This window comes from Phycomyces blakesleeanus (assembly GCF_001638985.1).
Source record: "Phycomyces blakesleeanus NRRL 1555(-) unplaced genomic scaffold PHYBLscaffold_1, whole genome shotgun sequence".
NCBI lineage: Eukaryota > Fungi > Mucoromycota > Mucoromycetes > Mucorales > Phycomycetaceae > Phycomyces > Phycomyces blakesleeanus.
Genome location: NW_017265134.1, coordinates 1,183,168 through 1,203,490, shown reverse-complemented (window position 1 = coordinate 1,203,490; position 20,323 = coordinate 1,183,168). Strand labels below are relative to the sequence as shown.

The following is a 20,323-nucleotide window of genomic DNA, read 5'->3' as shown; positions in this document are numbered from 1 at the left end:
AGGGGGAAAGGAAACATTGTATCAAGAGTTTTCTTTATCGTCTATAAGGTCCACCATCTACTCCTCTTTTATATGACAAAGCTTATTCAGCATTGTTAAACAAGTAACTAACACTTTCTCCGTTATGCTATATATAAAAAAAGATGGACAGTGAGCTATTACAGTAATAATACATGCATGTATGTGAACTTACAGTTCTTCTTATTGCCTCGGAGAGTGTAGTAGAAATATCAATAGTCGTGAGCTTGCTGCACTGTTCAACCTTCTCCTTTGGAATAGGGAAACTGTTGGTGACGACAAGCTAATAATATAATACACACGCGCACACAAGTTTAAATAATTGAGAATAAACGCAAGCAAACGCTTAAATATCAAACTTTACACCATTTACCTTATACACGCTGTCACAGGCCTGGATCTTCTGTACAGAGTCTCCGCTAAGAACACCGTGAGTAGCAATAATATACACCTTGGCTGCACCACACTTCTTCATCAAATGCTCTGCAGCGTCAAGGAATGACTGGCAGCCATCGATAATGTCATCCTATATGCGTTGTCAAGGTAAGAAATTTGAAACACAGTATTGTACTGTTTTAGTAGTTAAAGAAAGAAAAGCCTTACAGTCAAGAAAACTGTTTTGCCCTTGACATCACCAACAAGTGTGATAGTGCTCTGCTCACCGGCAGTATCAGCAACAATGGATACAGCAGCGTTCTTGACATCTCCATTGACACCTGCGTCTGTAAGAGATGAAATAGAGGCAATCAATTCATTGGAGTGGACATCCAATTCTGCTGCTTCAAGCACATCTTCTTCCGCCTGAATAGCCTTTGGCATTCCACTATAGGGACGGTTGGTACCCTGGGGTCCAGATCTGGAACGATCCTTGTGGATAAGAGCAAAGTCGAGACGAAGAGCATCGGCCAAAGAAGTAACTCTGTTAAGAACAGATGGTGAGTCTTACCTTTCTGTCTATTTTGAATGTCCGACATCTAAAATTTTCATTTATTTTTTACCTCTTTGCGCCACCGGCATTTTTACTCACAACCACACCGTTTTGCCAGGTAGGGACATTTTGTGTAATCCACTTAGCAATTACAGGTTCAGCATACAGATTGTCTACTGGCCTTTGGAAAAAGCCCTGCATCTGAGAGGCATGCAAATCCATAGTCTACGGGGGGAAAAGGTCAGCGGATGCTATACGTTCGTGCTTAGATTACCCACAATGATATGGTCCACACCAGCGACAGCCAACATATTAGCAACGACTAACAATCATGTCATCAGCAAGTTGTCGACAGCAACAAACGTACTTCAGATCGATCGTAGGGCTGCACCCTCTTTCGTTTTCATCTTGTTCTCTAGGCGCACTTACGCTTTGCTGTGATACATGTTCTTCCCTTACGCTTGCTTTGTTTGCAGTAAGGGAAATAAGGAAGAACGGCAGTAATTCTCTTGGCAGAACCCATGCGAGCAGCCTGGATCATAATACACAATTCGATAATATTGTCGTTCATCTGGTTGGAGCCAGACTGAATAATAAACACATCTTCGTTACGGATAGAAACGCCTAGATATTTTTTGGGAGTTACCAACATATACTCATTAGGTTGCATAAACCAAGGTAATGACTGCTGACAATGACTTTTGTTTTTATTTTTTTATTTTTTTTACTTACCAATCTCAACACTTGTTTCCTTGTTGCTAAACTTCTTTGAGGTTGTAGCAGCCAGTGGTGTCCCAAGTTTTTTGCAAACAAGAGTAGCAAGCTCGGGATGAGATGAACCGGCCAGGATACTGGTATTGCGCATTGCTTTTTGTTTCGACGTGGTAAATGGAGTGTGGAAGGAAGAGAGGTACACGCTCTATCCTTACTAGTGTGGAGAAGAACGAAAAAAAATTTTAGACAGCCGATCCTGCTCTAACCCTGGGGTGGCTAACCACGTGACTAAGTTAAGTGAGAGGAAAGCCAATAATATCTCTCCTTATTGTAGCCTATTGACATTGTCATAAGCTATTTATCAAGGCAGTTTCTAATCCATGAAACAATACCCTTGAAAAAATAAACAGAAAACCTTTATTTAGGCCTTTGCTAATAAAGTTGGAAGCATATTAGAGTATATTTCTTAAATGTAAACGGTTAATTCTTTATTCTATCAATACAATTCTGAATACTCGGAACAAGAGTGGCTGTTTTTTTGGGGGTTGTTATCGCAATCAAGAATAGCATATATATATATATATATATATATGAAAATAAGAATCAATTTCACAATAATACAGAGCTATTCTTGAGTCTTCAAATTTAGTAAAAGGTATATGAGTATTCGAGAGAATATGAAGAAATGGTATCTTTAGACCTGTCCCAATGTTAATATATTTCAGTGTTGTACACTACGGAGTCACGCTGATTATACAACACAATTCAGAAAAATACATATAACATAAGATATTACGATCAAGAACTAAATTCAAGTGTAACAATTGTCATACATGTTACTGCTTTTTTGATAACCATGTTTCTAAAATACCATCTAAAGATGACTGAGATAATGAGATATCTATTTAAGCTAAAAGCAAAAGCAAACCTACCGGCAATATATTATACTCCTATCTATTATGGCTCGAACAAATATATATATTATTCTACACCTTTTTGTAGAACATAATAAGAAAAGCTCGGTGGGATTTTAGAAAATAATTCAAGCTTTTTTAGAAAGGCTCAGACTGCAAGTACTCGAGAATTATATAAGTTCAAGATTATCTTTGTATTCAAATAGTTAACAGAATAATTGAAAACTGGGAAGCTTTGAGTTTAATTTGATATTCCTTAGTATTGGTTTGAAATGTAAGAGTTTTCAAGACGTGATATAGATTTAAATGACATGCTTCATTAGAGATCACTGAAATGATCTTCACGCCACGATCCAAAGGACCTACGGGGCTGATTGTAATATTAATATACACACCAATATAGTTTCCTTTAAACAATCATTTTTTTTTATTACTTTTTATTGATATATGCAGGGGTTTATGCGATCGGTTAAAAAAAAAGAAAAAAGCAAATTTTATGTAATTTTATAGTTTTGCTTTTAATGGCTCTAGTCGAAACTTAATTTCACGCAGTTTAGCACTCGCAGGACTCCAAGAATCATATAGAACCTTTAGATTCTTTAGTTCTTGGGATAATATGGGATCATTGGAAATCCGTGTGTCATCAAATATACCCCTCATTGCCCACGGAAGATAAAACGGATTAAGACGTACTTTTGATTGAAAGGGATCAATTTTGGCCTCCATTGGAGTAATCAAATCTTTTGATGCAGACAATGACCGTTTGTCGGTAAGATTAACAACAGCGTCTGATGATACGTACGAACAAACGAGCTTCTGTTGACCAAAAGGTGCTGTCTCAAAGAGGTGCCGAACCGCAATCACATAAACATCAAGCTCTTCGTAAATTGTTGAATGACCACCTTCCAACGAATACAGATTTCCTGCAAGAACTTCGCTAATGTGCGTCAATAGTCCATGGTCTGACAATCCGACGTTGCGTAACCGAAGTGCAAAGCTAATTATGCTGATAAGAAAATCATCTTGAGAGTATATGTGGGAATCAATATACATTCCGCGTAGGATATTTGGATGTGACGTTCCAGTCATAATTGCTGAATAGAGGGGAACGACCTGATCTTGCATGGATCCGATCAGGGTTGTCTTGATTCCTCGACGAAGAATATAGCCAAGTGAATCTGCGAATTTCTGAGATATAGTACTATTGGAATCCATAAACTCAAATAGTTCTCGTGCCGCATCTGCCTCAAAATACTATGTTCGATGGTTCCTGTTGAGTAAAATACGAGATTGACATATAATGATAGTAAAATAGTCTTACTTTTACTATAAGACTGCCTTTCAGAGTTGGGAATGGTCCATAGCAAATACCAGCCATAGCCAGCAAACTGACAGCCTGTCTTTGTACATTCACAAGTTCTCTATCCAAAAGACGGCGGAGAAGGAGAGTAGATACAGGAGTTCCTTGTGAATGAGTTGCCCACAAGATCACATCGGCAGATATCAGGGCGCTCATCCACGCGGGATTGTTGACCAAACTATTGAACAATTTATCTACCCTCTCTTCTACTTTGCCTTCCCCTTGTAACGGAATCATCGTGATTGAATTATCATGAATCTTGACTCCATGCTCACTTTCAAAATAATATTTTGCAGCCATCGACATTTGCTCACAGAATTTCTCGGATGTACCAGTAGGTTCTCCCATAACACTACGTACAAGCTATAAAATGGTAATGGATGGCTTTTGGTTAACTTGATATATACTGGATATATATTTACAGCTGTACTTATTTTACCTTCATAGGAAACCATCCATGTACACCAACCACTGCAATTTTCACGCCCCCGGTATTCTCTGGATCCTTCTTTATATCATTTACAAATCTTAAAATGCTTAGATTGTGTAATAATTCATGCTTATTTGGATGATGATATTTTGCCTGCGAGAAAATATAATTAATTACACCAATAGCCTTTCCCAAAATGCTCGGAGACTCTGGGGTAGATGCCTCTATATTAGGGCTGAATTGAGACTGGAAAGTTGGCAAAACATGATTCTTTTTCAAAAGTCCAATAGAATTATCGGTTTTTGTAGCTTTGTGCTTCTGGTCTTCTTCAACAATATTTTGTTGATCATTCTTTGTCGACCGGTGCCCGGGTAATGGAAGTCGTAGCTTTTTAACGTTATCGTCTTTGGATCTCCTCAATTCGCTATCTTGTTGACCTTCTTCATTGTGTAATGGACCATGTTCAACTACAACGGTATCTTTTTGTGAGTCTTCCTCTGGGGTTTCTGGGGGGTTCTGTTGATTCTCCGGCGAATAAAACAATGATTTCCAATATGATTTAGAATGTTGAGAGCTGGCATCCTGTGTATTAGAAGTCTTTTGATCGTCAATTTTTGATCCCTCCTCGAGAGGGTCTTTATCTATAGGTGGATTATCGAATTCTTCTTCGTCAGCCGCTTTGTTGGGCTCGGTCGAGTTATCAGAAGGAGAGTCACCAGGGAGTGTGCCTTGTGGTGGACCATACCCCATCCACGACCATATGCCTTGGGCCTGCAATGGACGTTGTGAGGTTCCAGGTGGTTGCTTTTTGCTAGAAACGTCGTCTTTCTTATCGGGTGTATTCTCAGTATCGTAATCGTCATCTTCATCGTCGCCATCATCGCCATCGCCGCCACCATTGTTTCCGCTGTTGTCGTTACCATCATCTCCATTGCCTCCGGCACCTTGTTCCTCATCAAAGTGTTTGTTTTGAGCATCAGATTTAGAGTCTTTAAAGACAATAGTATCAACCTGAGCTGACAATTGGTTTAATTGGTTCATTTGTGCTGTTTTTTCAGGTGCAACGTTCCTTTTGCGTGAAACTAGTGTATCTTTCGAAATAAAGTCAAGCCAGGAACGAGATTTAGCTAATGTGGGGTTGCCGTTGTATTCGGATTCAGAGTTTGAAGCAGTTAAATCAGTCGAGCCAACATTACTGGCTTCTCGAGAAGGGACTTTAGTGAATATGTGTTCATCTTTAGCTTTAGCATAAGTCAGGTTGGTGTTGCCATTAGAAAGCGTGCGAATATGTTGATGCACTGCATCAATCTCAAGATCGCAACCTTCTCCTACATTAGTCGTACTATTAGTGCTTATCAAAGTAACCATGATTTTTAAATAAAAAAACTGACTACAAAGACAAACTGCCGTGAAGTCAAAAACCTCAAAGTGAATAGAATATCTGACTGGGGATTACATGTGAAGATTTGGTAATCGGTTGTGTGTTTGGGTATGGTTAGTATCTTTCTCAAATACTAACATCTATTATTATTATTTTCGGAAGGACCTAAACCTATCAATTAACATAAGCGTCTTTGTGTTTAAGTATAGACTTCTTGGTACACAATATACCCTTTTAATGCTTTTATAATTCAGAGAAATACATTTATGATATTCAAATAAAGCAGAAAAATTATGTTCTTTTTGGGTAACCAACTTGCTTAAACGTTTTTCTTTAAATGCTTGTGCTGTGTATGTATACAAGTTGACGATAGGATCTTCTTACAGTTTTATTAAGATGCGTGAAGCCCAGGAATTCTCTCACTCAACCACAAATCACTTTAAGTACAATGGTTCATCAAAAAAAAACAAACTAATAGCGTCTCAATCTCAAGTAGAAACACTATATTCAATCGATACATTTATAAAATATTTATGGGTTTTAATTCTGTAGGTGGAAATGAAATAGGAATAAGAAAAACCCATTTACCATCACAGGCTTATATAGTACTGTGGAAATATTATTGTAGATAAATACATATTAGCTTTACCAAAAATCTATCACAAAGAAATATGTTCTGAGTCTTAGGTTTGCTCCTACCAAACCAGTACATGCCTGTGAATATACAAAATATATTTGAACACCAAAGAAGACCAGAGACAAAGTGAATCTTGAAGTGTGACATGTTAAGCAGGACTGCTTCTATCTTTGGCATCCGAATTTTGCAAGTCCACACATCTATATTCACTCCACTCACTTATAATCACTCACTCGCTCACTCGCTCACGCACTCACTTGCTCACTTACAACAGGGCAACGTATTAGGCCTATTAGTCTTATTCTGCATCCAGTGCCACTCTCCCTTTTTATTTTTATTTTCTTCTTCTTGTTCTGTACATCACTAGCAACATGAGCATATCTGTAGCTGATATTTTTGAGGAATACGTAGAAAGTATGTCTACCATTCAATGACACTTACTAGTATTACTTGCTGCTTATTTTAATCAAGGCATTACTATTATTATTACTACTATTATTTATCAATTCTAAATATCAGGGACAATATTTCAATCAAATCCACTCACACCAGTTTATAATTAAAAGGTTTGCAGAATCTGCCTTCGGAAATCGATCAAAACATGCATGAACTACGTAGCATGGATGAAGAGTTCCAACGTAAGGTGCTTTCTGTCCAAAAAAAAATAAAAGAAAAATAAAGAAATAAAAACAAAAAAAAAGCAATGATAATGCAGATTTGCTCGATTGGCCAGGATAGCTAATATTTGCATCTCAGGCATAAGAGAGACATACACTAAGCATAGAAGATCGTACACGAAATTACTTAAATTATCAAGTGCTGCATCGCCAACAACTCCACTGCCTTCTAGTCAAACAGTTAATCCAGCCAATACAACTGCATCAAGACTTCAGCTTGAGAAAGATTATAGGGCAGCTGTTCAAAAGCAGGATCAAAAGATTGAATTGGCATTACGAATGTACGATCTTGTTTCACGTCACATTGAACGTATTGATTCTCAAATGGCAAAGAGCGGAGTCACAGAGGGCGATTGGATTGTGAATGGAGGCAGTAATCCGAGTACTAATCGAAAAGGACCTACTAATACATGGGATGAATCTTGGCGTAGTGATGGTATAATTGTTTTCTTGTTTGAATTTGAGTTTATTTTAGTTTAATTATATATATATATGTGTGTGTGTGTGTGTGCTGGTGGGTGTAAAGCAAGAAAGGGGAGATTTTATAATTTTATTAATCTTATTAATTTATTTTTCTATGAAATTTCTTATGTTATTCTATTCTTGTTATTTTGGATAACTAGGCTCACGAAAGCGCTCCTTACCTGCTAATGGTCCGTCCGCACTCAGAAAAAGGTATGTTAAATACTTTAAAAAATTGATGCCCTTATTTCTAATCAATTTATCTGTGTGGATATATACAGAACTCACCACTCTTCACGCCCAAATCCTTCGATTGGACACAATGGTGCAATGGCAGAATTGGATATCGATCCAAATGAACCTAGATATTGTTATTGTAATCAGGTTTCATTTGGCGATATGGTTGCTTGCGATGGAGAGAATGTAAGTCATTTTTTTTTCTCTTTTGGTTTGGTAGAAACAAATTAATTTACAAAGTCTATTATGTGTGAATACTAGTGTGAGAAGGAGTGGTTTCACTATGCGTGTGTTGGACTGGTAGAACCTCCTGCAGGAAAATGGTTTTGTAGCGAATGTTTGGCGGCTGAGGACGGATACCGAAAAAAATTAAAGAGATTTAGTGAAGAGCTTGCTTAATAGATATTGTTAAAAGTTTTTTGTTGCAAAAAAGAAGAGAAGAAGAAGGCAGAACAACAAGTATTGTAAATATTTAATAATATATAGATATATTATAAAAATACGGAAATTATACCATTTGAAGAATATCTGTATATGTGTATATATCTGTTATCTTGTTCGGGTAGTTATATTTTTTTATTGGACTCTGGTTTGCAACACCCCAGCTAAAATAGCTTAATATTTCAATATGCCTTTCTTGAGTGAAATAGGAGAGGGTTATTAATATTTATTTATTTTTTCTTAAAAGAAAAAGAAAGAACCGTACAAGATAGTTTGGATGACTTTGTCATTAACACTTTGATTTGTGTAATAGTGAAATGAAAGCAAAGCTAGGTTGGACTTTCGAGATTCTCAAGTGGATTTATTTTCTAGATTTTCACTTGCTCTTAATTGGCAATCCCATTTAGCTTATCTTTACTGCCTAATGAGATGACTTGGGTGTATAATAACAGTAGAAAACTTGCTTTGAATTAGAAGGTATACACATCCTCTTGGTTTATTCGCTAGTGAGGAATATCATTTAGATTTGTAACACAATTATACAAAAAAATAGAAAAGACAATAGATGTGAGTTTAAGCTCTGTACTCGGGCCATGTTTTGTTGTTCCATATGTCGTGCATATTATTGTTATTCTTTTTGAAACATACATTTTGGCTCACAAGTAGATTGACTAGGATATATGTCCTGTATATCATGATTCTAAAGTTTCTTTTCACTTTCCTTCCTTTTCAACGTAAATATTATCTTCCGGACATAATAACTCTGTGTGGTATTATAGGCTTTATTTATTTATACAAGACAAATATCGCATTCTTTAGAGTCTACCCTTGGTTGCTTGTTTACAAGACAATAAAGGCTCTTATGTCGTCAGATTAGTATTTTCTCAAGGCAAGTTTGAAATAAATGCCTCTGCCTTGCAAAGAAAAAAAAAATTATACAAATAGATACACACAAGCACACACTTGTGTATAAGCTACGCGCATTATTGTTGTTTATCTCTCCTTCTTATTTTTTCTTGTTGAAACTAATCAGTTGTTCAAAGAGAAGAATATAGAAAAACACACCCGCATATATATATATTTAAATAAATAATAGTAATAATATTAAAAAAAAAGTTTCCTCTTCAAAAAAATAATAATAGAAATACATAAACATTCCATACATTTTATATGGCACAGTGATCATTAGAACATTTATATTAAAATCTACATTTTCATGGTCATGGTCTATTCGTAACCTAAATCAACGATAATGGCTTCCCGCCGAATTTGGAGTGGTGCAAATCATGTCAAGTACACTATTTCCAGGTGTATTTTGGCTGGTAGATAATGGACAGTGTGCATGGGCTACAAGCATTGTTTTTAAACTAAGTATCTCCTCCCGATAAATAGCAATTTGGCGTCTTAGTGCAGAGTTCTCGGCTGCTGATTGTATATCATTTGCCTGAAGCTGAGCAATCCACTCTTTCTTGCGTTGGCGGCATTTGAGTGCAGCTATAGTAATAAAAAGGTTAACCTTTTTGTGTTTACACACATACACATGCACACACATACACACATACACACATACACACATGTACATACATATATATTTATGCATTTATGTATTTATGTATGTATACATGTATGTTTCAAATTAATTGAAAATATAAAGAAGAAGAAGAAAATAAACAGTGCGTACCTTGGCGGTTTCTTTCTAATAGATTCTGTCGTCTCTCAGTCTCGCCTTCATCTTCGACTTCCTTACTTCTTTTTCTTTTTGAGGGAGCTGAATTGCGTCTACCAGACAATGCCCTCTGTGGAGCCACTTCAGGCTGAGAATTGGGGTCTACATGTTTAAATGGCTGACTAGAAGTTGACCAGACACTCGAAGTTGAGGTGCTCGTGTCAGACTGTTCCCGCAAACGTTGGTGCGACGTGTTGAGTTGATCATCGGATCTAAAAGGGTTACCTAAAACTGTTGAGTGAGCAAGAAACGAACGACTCGACAAGCTTTCTTTTTATAAATACATGCATACATATAATATACATATATACAAAGGATAATATGGAATAAAAATACAAAACAGTTACACTGTCAAATGACTACCTCTCTCTCTCTCTCTTTCTTTCGTTGTTTCTTTTAAAAGGATTATATTTATATTTCTGTTTTTTTTTGGATTATATATTTACCCAGTGTTGGCCTTGGTATAGAAACGGAAGATTTCTCAAGTTCATCGGGACCAAAAGCGAGTCTTTGATCAATTTCAAAGGAAGCCTGTGGTGCTTTTGACATGATGCTATTGGTGTACTGTGCATTGAAATTCGCATATTGTGCACTGTTCCAATTGTCAAACATATTATCTGTATATAGTGATATCCCAGGGCCCATCAATGAGGATGTCTGGTAGGGGTTTTGGTCCATCGAATTTAATTCAATTCGGCTGGTCTCCGTGTCGTCTTCATCGCTTTCATTTTGATCGATGAATGTGAACACTTCGTCAAATGAAGAAGGCATTTGATGACCTTTTGGAACGTCTGAGTTGAATGATTTTAGGGTAGACAGAGACATTTGTTTCGCTTTTCTTTCTTTCGTCTTGATTTTTTTTTGGAAGGTTGAGTGGATAAAAGGTGAAGAGATGAGGTTGGGAGAAAGGGAAGTTTCTTTTTAGGTAATATAAAAAGTAAAGTAAAATAAACGAAGGAATTTAAGGTTGATATTAATATTAATATTAATGTAAATGTAAATGCAAATAGGCGTTTATCGTAAAGAGAGAGAAAGAAGAAGGTGGGCGTGTGTGGGCGTGTACGGACGTGTATGGGTCTGTGTGTTTGTGTGTTTGTTGTAGTCTGTAGGTTTGGACGTATACAAATATAGAATCTAAAATATATACATGTAAATTTATATAAAAAATAAAATGGAAAATATATATGTCTTATATATACACATACAACTTTACAGAAAAGGAATAAGCAAAAGAAGAAGAAGAAAAAGAAGAAGAGGAAGAGGAAGAGGAAAAGAGGAATAATAAGAGATTAAAATAGTATAAATAACCCTTGCTCTTTCAAGTTTATCTTTTCTGTTTTAAGAAGAGAATTTGGGTAAAATGCTGGAGTTGACCATGTTCCGAAATAGTTTTTCCTATAATAATTCAAATAATTTGATTCGATTCGCCGTCCTTGTTCATTGCTCAAAGGAGACTTTGAGCTTCCCTTTTGTTTCTCTCTTTCTTGGTATATTTTGTTTCAAATGAATCGCATAAATACTCTTTAAACGTATTAGACCAAATTATCGCCTTGCTCCAAAATTCACCCCTGTTAATACTTGATAACGACTGGTTTATAGCAAGATTCTCAAGATTTCTTTTATTTGTACAAGATGTGTAAAAATATACATTTTTATATTTAAATAGTAGTAACAACAGCTACTACTACCACTACAGCAGCTACTACAACAACTCTAAAAAAAGATACAGACATAAGCACACACACACACACATATATATATATATATAAGAGACTTCTTTACGAGAAACAACAGTAAAGATTTGATTTGTTTAAATATCGGAAAATGCTTGGAACAATTATTTCCGTCGATACTTATAAAAGTCTAGACAAACGACAAAAGAAAAGAATCAAATCTGGCCTGAAATTGGTCTCTAAAATACTAGACTAAATATCACATAATTGTTTCTTTGACTCTTCTTTTTCTATCTTTTTTTTTATTATTTATTCTTGACAGGGGGTGAATATATACTTAATCTAATGCAGCACTTGGCTTACTCGGCAATCTAATATATATATATATATAATTAATATGAGAATGTATACAGTTGGCTTTCACAACTGCATTTGTCCAGGGTTAAATTTTATTATATATTTATTTTTGTGTTAGACATCAGCCGTCTTTAAACTTAGTATTATTAGTAGTATACTCTAACATTCAATATCTCTTTCCAAGCTAATATTGCTGTATAGTATATAGTATATAAATAATAAGTGCAAATATATTACAAAATTAATATATTAAAATCGAAAATTATGATTGAGAGTGATTTGAGATGGGAGTTTATTTTAAGAAGCGAGGCAATTGTTGGGTTTCTCCGTTTGTGAGATTCTTGCCTTTTTTTTGTATTTTATAATAATTCTGTGGTTTCATTGACAGTAATTATCGAGGCAATTTTATTCAAGCTTTATTTTGTTTCTTTTTGTTTCGATAAACGAGATCTGCTAAATCGCTTATTCTTCCAAAAAAAATAATAATAATTCACGGCATGATGTGTATGTGTGTGTGTGTGTGTATTATTGTATGTATTCTACAGTTGGTATTTCTTATTTACAAATTTATTTATTTATTTATTCTATATATATAGAATAGATTTGTAGATCTCGGTCTTAACATTTATGCAACAAAGATTAAATATAATATAATTTTTTTTTTAAAAAAAAAAAAAACAAAGCCTTTCCCATATACAACTAAGCGCGATAATACAAATCAATAACTCTTGCTTCATGCCGACCCGTATGATTATTTTTTCCAAAAATACAAGAAAGCCTCAAATATGCCATATGTGTCTGATATTATAATACTTAATGAAACATGGCTTTTTTTCATTAAGACAATTAATTATATATACACGCATGCATGCACATAAATATATAAAGATTAATTTATCCTCATCTTTTCAAAATTAAAAATAAAAAGTCAATGTTTACAGAATAGTGAAATGAAAGCATGTGATGTGATGTTTTAATATAAATTTATTTATCCTAATATTTTGAAAGGATCAAGCTGCTCAGGATCCAAGACAACGCTAGACACCATTTTTTTAGTTGACAGAAATTTACTTCTTCTATAAAACACAAACACAAAAAAGAAAACATATTAGCAACAACGACAAACGTATAGTAGATTTCGCCAAAAGGCCTATGAAAAAAAAAACATTACCTTGTTGGCCTCCTCCTCAGCCTTATCCTTAGCACGCTTCTCGCGGGCACCGAGGGTACGGGCAGCGGAACGAGCGTAACGGAGCTTCATGTAGGCATCCTGCTTCTTCTCGTCAGCAGTGATAGCGCGAGCCTCAGGGGCGGCAGCAACCTGCTGGACGGGGAGGATAGCACCACGGAACTGAACAGCGGAAGCAATCTCAGCAGCCTAAGTTATCAGAAACACACAAGATTAGCGAACCGATCAATTGATCACACTCCATTTCAGGAACACGCGCACTCCAAGCTAAATTCTTTTATCTTTTGTATCTTTTTTGTTGTAGCAAAACAAAACTCCAGAAACTTGACCCCCTATATAGATATAAATGATAATTACCTCAGAGTCACCCTTCTTGGGGGAGCCGGACTTGCGGGGGAAGACAATGAGCTTAGCCTTGAAGGCCTTGAGACGCTGGACGTTCAACTCAAGGGACTCCTGGGACTTGTTGCGGCGACGGTGGTCGACGGCAATGCCGATGGTACGGGCCTCCTTGGCACGGACACCAGCCTCCTTTAAAAACGTCAAAAAATATACAAAAGGTAAGTAATTATTATTTTTATTTTTACTGGATCGGTAACAATAAAGGATCGTAAGTTGTCATTACGAACCTTGAGCTCCTCGAGGGTGAAACCACGGCCGGATCTCAACTTCATGTTGTAGCGGAGAGTAGGGCAGCGGACAGCGGGACGGAGGAGACCGTCAACGGGACGAGGAGCGATGCGAGTGGCCTTCTGGACACGTGCAACTCTTCTAGACTTCTTGCGACCAGCCTGGTCGAACCAGGTCTTGACGCGGCGCTGCCATTGCTTGCGGAAATGCTGGTTAGGCAACTGGTTGTTGTGCTTCAAAACCATCGCCTTTTGTCGTAAATATGTATGTTTGTATGTATATGTATTGTGTTTTGTGTTTGTGTGTGTATAGGAATTCACAAAATATAGATAAATAAATAAATAAAAATTATTAATATTAATATTAACGAAATTTGGATATATATTTATATATATACATATATATTTATACACATACACATATATGTATTTATATATTATGTATAGGCATTTTTTTTAAAAAAAATTGATGTTTCTATCCATCCATTATGATATAGTGCATATCAGCTCCATAGTACAATGGATGTGTCGTTGGATGTCATTAATTGTTTGTGGATACATACAGATTGACCAGTAAGGGAAAGAGAACGGGATAAGTTAGCCTTGGGTGAGCGGCTATGTTGCGCTTAGCTCTGCCGGATCCCGCGACGTGATAGTAACTAGTTTAGATTGCTTTATTTAGATTGCTGACGTGGTACTCTCAGGCGGTCACGATTTGAGACTGGGTGTGGGCAAATTTTTTTCTTTATTTCTTTATTTGGTTCTGCTTGCTCTTGTATAGTCTTTAATATTAAATCACCATTGAGTGATGTTTAATAGTGATATTAATGGATAAATATACATATATATATATATATATATATATATATATATATTTAACATGTAAAAAAAAAGTTGAAGATGTAAAGAAGAAGGGATTCATGATACACACACTCTAAGCACACTCTACACATACTCTACGCACAATATAAATTTACAGAAAAAAAAAGCATGAGATTAATTCATTTTCAATTTATTCTCTTATTCATTACTTGAATACTGGTGCCTTTTTATTCATATTTATTTATTTTTTATTTATTTTTTAAGTCCTGCTTTTGGAAAGTTTGTACATGAGCTTTGATTTAAAACATAAATACACATACTTTATATTGCATAGTATTAATAATAAATTTCTCAAGTCTTTTCCCTTTTTTACATAATCCATTTTATCATCATCAGATTTATCCTTCTTTTTTCTTATTTTCGAATTGCTCTCACCTGTCCTTCAGGGTTTTATCTATGATATCTATCCTAAATTGGATATGTGTACACACCTTGTGCCCTTTTCCTATTTTTTTTTAATTATAGTTCTAGTGCTGTGTGTATATTAGAATGGATGGTTTTGTAGATTTATTATGTGTTTACTTTATAAAATAAGTTAAAAACTTATTGGCTATTATCCTCCGATTATGCTTTTTTCTTTCTTTTTTCTTCTTTTTACCTTGTATATATATATATGAGTATATATATATTTTATTTATTTATTCAGCAAGGTCTTACTGGTTACACACCGGGAAATAAGCATGTACAATATAATACACACACAAAAAAAAGAAAGGGAAAAGAAAATGACCAAGAATATGGTTAATTCACACTTTTTTATTATTTTTATTACTATTATTCCTTTAATAAGTTTCCATGACAACAAAATATAATTTGTTTCCATGACAATAAAAGTTCTAATTTGTTTTCATGATAACCATTTATTATAGTTTATTACATTTGAAATAAATAAAATAAATAGATACACATGTATGATGAATGATGTGCTAATGTTTCAGTAAATTGATTTTTACTAATCACATATCCTTAATAAAATCAAATTAAATCAAATCAAACAAATCAAATAATTTATTTGCATAAAAAAAAGGAAAGTAAGAAATAAAAGAAGAAAGGCTTATTATTACTGTTATTGTTATTTTGGTTTGTTGTACATTACACCATCAGATTTTTTCCTTTATTTCAAATCAAAAAGAAGAACCCTGAAGACACGTTATTTGTTATTGTTATTGTTATAGTTATTGTAGTATATGTGTCTGTGCCTGTGTGTGTGAGAGTGCGTGTGTGCGTGTGTGCGTGTGCTTATGCGTGTGCGTGTGCGTGCGTGTGGTTTGGTTGGATTGGGTTGGGTTGTGCGGGTAAAAGATGAAAGTGGGAAATTGGAAAGAAAGATATTATTCTTGATCCAACAAGGAGTTTATTTTGTGTGTGAAAATAAAAAGGATTTTGTTGCTATGTTACTGTTACTTGCGGGCCAATACGGAAAAGAACCTGATCGAGAAAACATGAAGAGGATAAACATATTTGGACGAGCAAAAAGACAAGGGAAACAATGAACCATAAGAAAGGAAGACAAACTATCAGGTGAAGATGCGGAGAACGGGAAGGGAAAACACTATTTTTTTTTTGGGTTTTAGCCTCTTGGGCGAATCAAGCGCTGGCGGAAACATAAGATCGACAGCTGTAGCGGAATAAGATGGTATTATTACTGTGCACAGTGGTGTGGGGAGCAAAAGTGGGGGCTGTTCTGATTGGACGAAGAGTGTACAAAAAAAAAAGAAACAAAAAGTAGCGCCATCGAATTACCGCGGGATCCCACACAATTGACATGCGCCCCCTAAGCTCACGATCAATAAGAATAAGAATAAGAATAATAAAAAAATATGAAAATTGATGATTTATTTTTTATTTTTTATTTTTATTTTTTTATTTACTGGCCCTGAGAAATCATATAGAAAAGAAAAGAAAAAAAAATTAAACCCTGCCTTGTTACAAATAATAAAAAAACGGGAAGTTTTGGAACAAAGGACCCTTTTCCTTTCACTTCACTTTTGCATTGGCTTGATTTACAGCCGATCCCAAACCCCTTTTTTATTTCATTTCATTTACTATTTCTTTGCCCCTTTTAACTACTGCAATTACTCTTATTCTTACTCTTACTCTTACTCTTACTCTTACTTTTATTACCGATTTTTTTTTATTATGAGCGAATACACATACTCCGTCGCAAAAGACGTCGCAAAACTAGTACCTCTTTACCACCATGAACAAGTGCCCTTTCACACTATTCAAAGACAACCCAAGCCAGAACCACAACCGTCTCCAGAAGACACATGGCGCCACTCTACTCCAACAAGCAATAGCCCTGCTTCTTGTGATCTTCAGGATGTAATACTCTACTATCAATCACAACCAGAACTCTTGCGCCTAATCTTACTCAGCAAACTCGAAGAAGACAAAAGAAGGGCTGAGGAAGCCAAAATGAGAGCCAAAGAGCTGGATTTAATGTTACTGCAACAGCAACAGCAAGCACAACAAGCACAACAAGCACAACAGCAACAAGCGCAGCAGCAACACCAACAACAACAACAGCAGCAGCAAGTACAGCAGCAGCAGCAACAGACCCAACAAATACAGCAGCAGCAAGTACAGCAGCAACAACAGACACAACAAATACAACAGCAACAAGTACAACAGCAACAGCAAATACAGCAAATTAATGTCAGTAATACTCCTCCATGCCAGCCTGAACCTTTGTCTGTCACTCCAACCCACCAGATTATGGCCCCACATTTTTCTACCTCTTTTACGATGCACCCCACACCCCCGCCTAGCAGTGCAAATTCTGAAAGCCGGGCTACAATACTTCCAAACCAGCCGATCATGATGCGTCGCACCAGTTTGGATGTAATGTTGGCCTCTCCACAACCCACCGGTCTTGCCCGACGAGACTCGAACCTTGCCTCATCTCTCGGTGGAAGTGCGAATTCTGATGAACTCGACGATCGTACCTTTTCCCCTATTTCATCTTCCACTTCTGCCTCTACCCCCATGCTGTCTATGACAAGGTAAGAAATCAAAATAAATACATATATTCTTATGAGAATGGGTCCCCGCGTTTGTTCCCGGGTAAAAAAAAATCTAAGAAATCAGTTTTTTGTATTGATTTCGATATTGATTTTATTTTACCTATGTCTTTTTTTTTTTTTTTTTCTTATGACTTATTATTTATTTTATTTTCTAAATAATAATTATAATAATAATTAGTTACGCTCCGACTATGCTGCCCTTTAAACAACACCCGCTTTCACCGCCCAGTTACATGGACGACCATTCGTTTCCGAATAATTTACAACAGATGCAAATCGACACCAGCACACCGCCTTTGGACCAGCAAGTATTCAATCAACCTCAGCCTCCACAGCAGAGCCGATATGATCCGTACGTACCACAACGACCTAGAAGACGACGCGAAATGCAGGCCATTACAAAGATCGTAGAAACTCGAGACCACCCCTACATTGACGGTTATTTCTGGAAAAACAATGGCAATACTGTCCAGAAAAAGACCGGAAACCGCAGTGTGTATTACAAATGTTCTAACAGTAGCAAGGTAAATATATAGATAGTGTTTAATGTGCCAATTTTTTTTAATTGTCCAATTATCATTCTTAATTATTAATGATTATCTAATTAGGGTTGTCCTGTAAACAAAACAGTAACCTGGAAAGACAATGGAGAATATTTGATCAAATATAGAGGGGATCATTTACTGGATTGTGGCAAGGTTCAACGAATCGTTGACATGTAAAACCAGCTGCTCATGAACTCTTTACTCATTCACTCACTCACTCACTCACATATCACATACACCTAATCTAGCACATTTTTTTTTATTCTCTTTACTTTTTACAAATTGCATTACTCCTCTTTTTTATTCTACTTTATATCTTGCATCAAACCACGCCTTTCCTTATGCCATGCTTTTCTCTCTCTCTCTTAAATACGCTCCTATTACTACTGTAATTCTATTATATTGTCTAGATAGACACTACTCTTATTACGCATCTCATCCCTCCTCTTTTCTTCTATTTATTTATTTCATTTTCTTTTCTTTTCTTTTCTTTTATCTTATCTCCTATTAACGATTATGTACATTTCACCAAAAGAAGAAAAAAAAACTCTCACGCACTCTTACACATTTAAATATATCTCCAGCTGGTTTGGAATTTTGTTGTTCTTCTTTTTTTTTTAAATACATACATATATATATATATATATATAATATACACCTAGATCTGATCCAAGATTATAGATACTGATCTACACCAATACTAGTCTATCAAAAAAAAAATTAGTGTTCTTTAATGAGACTAGAAGTATTTGTAAAATTATGGGATTCTCATTTAGCACAATAATCATTATTGTCATTTTGTGGCTGGAAGATAATTAAAGATAATAATAAAAAGTAAAATATCAAACAAGGAAAGCATTTAAAATAAAGTACCCCGCAATTCCCCATTGAATTCAGAATTTCCATTTCTTCCTGTTCTGGGAATTACCCGCGTGTGAGTGTGTGAATGTTGGGGAAAAGGAAGAAAGAAAGGGAAAAAAAATTGATGATGATAATGATGGTGATAGTTATAATACATATAGAATATCTCAACAAATCAAAGAAAAAGTGGTCCATGCATTTCTTTTCATTTATTTACCTTTGTAATTCAACCCCACTATACAAAGCATACAAACTACAGCAATAAGAATAAGTCATATATAGATAGATAGATAGATAGCAGATAGATAAAATATAAAGGAATTATGTAGTCATTGGTAACACTACAAAATTCACTTGCCCTCTATGGACGTTTGTGGGTTTTTGTATTAAGTAATAAAAAGGAATAATATATTACTGTAAAGAACAATGAAGACTGATTAATTAAAGATAGTCCTCTTCAGAAAGGTGTAGCAACCAAGACCTAATCACTTTACAATAGCCACTTTGTACATGTGTTTCATTAGTATCACCTTTCTAAATATTACACAATATATTCCGAGGCCGTGGTCCTAGCCCTTTCTCCAACAAGTACTAAAATTAGTTGATTTATATTTATATTTATATATTTATATGCACATACCAGCACCTCCCCACAAATATGTATATGTAAGAAGAAGAAAGGTTAATGTCGTTGCTATAGTAACATAACAACTGTATAGATATCTTGATCTCTTTACTGATTTTTCTCTGTTCTTTTTTATCACCTTGAGAAATCTCCACTACACACACAAAAATTATACAGAAAAAGGTCTAGCCGAGTATTCAAAATAAAAAATAAATAAAAAAACAAAAAGATCAAAAATAATAGTTATTTATGGAATAATGATAATAATACTAATTAAAAATTATTAATGAATCAGTCTTTATCTCTTTAATCGGTTCACTTACGCATCTAACTTTAGCCTGATAATAAATCAGAATGGAAATCATTCAAAAGTAGTGAACTTACATGAGATGTCTCCTAGAGACTTAATCGATATAGAGTATCCGAGATATTCTTACGTTCTTTCCTTTTTTTGTTGAGTGTAATCATTACAGTGTGTAAATTTTTTTTTTGACTTTAGACAAGACCCTCTCCTCCAGAGTCCAAGTGAAACAGAACCCTCAATTGTAATTCCAATAGCTTTATGACAGATTTGGCTTTGTATACATGCGTTTTTTTTACCAAGTACAATG

General features: G+C 35.3%; 5 protein-coding genes across 5 annotated transcripts; 1 reads left to right on the top strand and 4 right to left on the bottom strand.

Annotated features, from left to right (window-relative positions):
* Positions 1-82: 82 nt before the first annotated feature.
* PHYBLDRAFT_105554 (hypothetical protein) lies at positions 83-1,811 on the bottom strand (the record flags this gene model as incomplete). The annotated part of the gene is made up of 8 exons (XM_018427907.1): positions 83-127; positions 194-301; positions 392-544; positions 622-937; positions 1,017-1,171; positions 1,225-1,268; positions 1,376-1,570; positions 1,679-1,811. The coding sequence occupies 8 exons, from the start codon at positions 1,809-1,811 to the stop codon at positions 83-85; spliced, it is 1,149 nt and encodes a 382-aa protein (XP_018298670.1).
* A 1,267-nt stretch (positions 1,812-3,078) lies between these two features.
* PHYBLDRAFT_105183 (hypothetical protein) lies at positions 3,079-4,415 on the bottom strand (the record flags this gene model as incomplete). Its single annotated transcript, XM_018427887.1, has 4 exons — positions 3,079-3,314; positions 3,399-3,828; positions 3,896-4,297; positions 4,374-4,415. Coding segments are annotated over 4 exons (1,110 nt in total), but the record flags the coding sequence as incomplete, so codon positions are not given.
* Positions 4,416-6,669: 2,254 nt separating this feature from the next.
* PHYBLDRAFT_120533 (hypothetical protein) lies at positions 6,670-8,284 on the top strand. Its single transcript, XM_018428747.1, has 6 exons — positions 6,670-6,796; positions 6,949-7,020; positions 7,139-7,495; positions 7,683-7,734; positions 7,803-7,944; positions 8,020-8,284. The coding sequence occupies exons 1-6, from the start codon at positions 6,754-6,756 to the stop codon at positions 8,155-8,157; spliced, it is 804 nt and encodes a 267-aa protein (XP_018298668.1). The 5' UTR covers positions 6,670-6,753; the 3' UTR covers positions 8,158-8,284.
* Positions 8,285-9,442: 1,158 nt separating this feature from the next.
* On the bottom strand, positions 9,443-10,750 carry PHYBLDRAFT_138182 (basic-leucine zipper transcription factor; the record flags this gene model as incomplete). The annotated part of the gene is made up of 3 exons (XM_018429950.1): positions 9,443-9,693; positions 9,881-10,150; positions 10,372-10,750. 3 exons carry the CDS (start codon positions 10,748-10,750, stop codon positions 9,443-9,445), a joined length of 900 nt encoding a protein of 299 aa, XP_018298667.1.
* A 2,388-nt stretch (positions 10,751-13,138) lies between these two features.
* On the bottom strand, positions 13,139-14,019 carry PHYBLDRAFT_93134 (hypothetical protein; the record flags this gene model as incomplete). Its single annotated transcript, XM_018443819.1, has 3 exons — positions 13,139-13,333; positions 13,502-13,675; positions 13,774-14,019. Coding segments are annotated over 3 exons (615 nt in total), but the record flags the coding sequence as incomplete, so codon positions are not given.
* Between the last annotated feature and the right edge of the window lie 6,304 nt (positions 14,020-20,323).

Coding starts and splice junctions, on each gene's coding strand:
- PHYBLDRAFT_120533 (XM_018428747.1), top strand. CDS start 6,754: ATGAGCATATCTGTAGCTGATATTTTTGAGGAATACGTAGAAA. Junction 7,496..7,682: donor TGAATCTTGGCGTAGTGATG/GTATAATTGTTT, acceptor TTGGATAACTAG/GCTCACGAAAGCGCTCCTTA. Junction 7,945..8,019: donor TTGCTTGCGATGGAGAGAAT/GTAAGTCATTTT, acceptor TGTGAATACTAG/TGTGAGAAGGAGTGGTTTCA.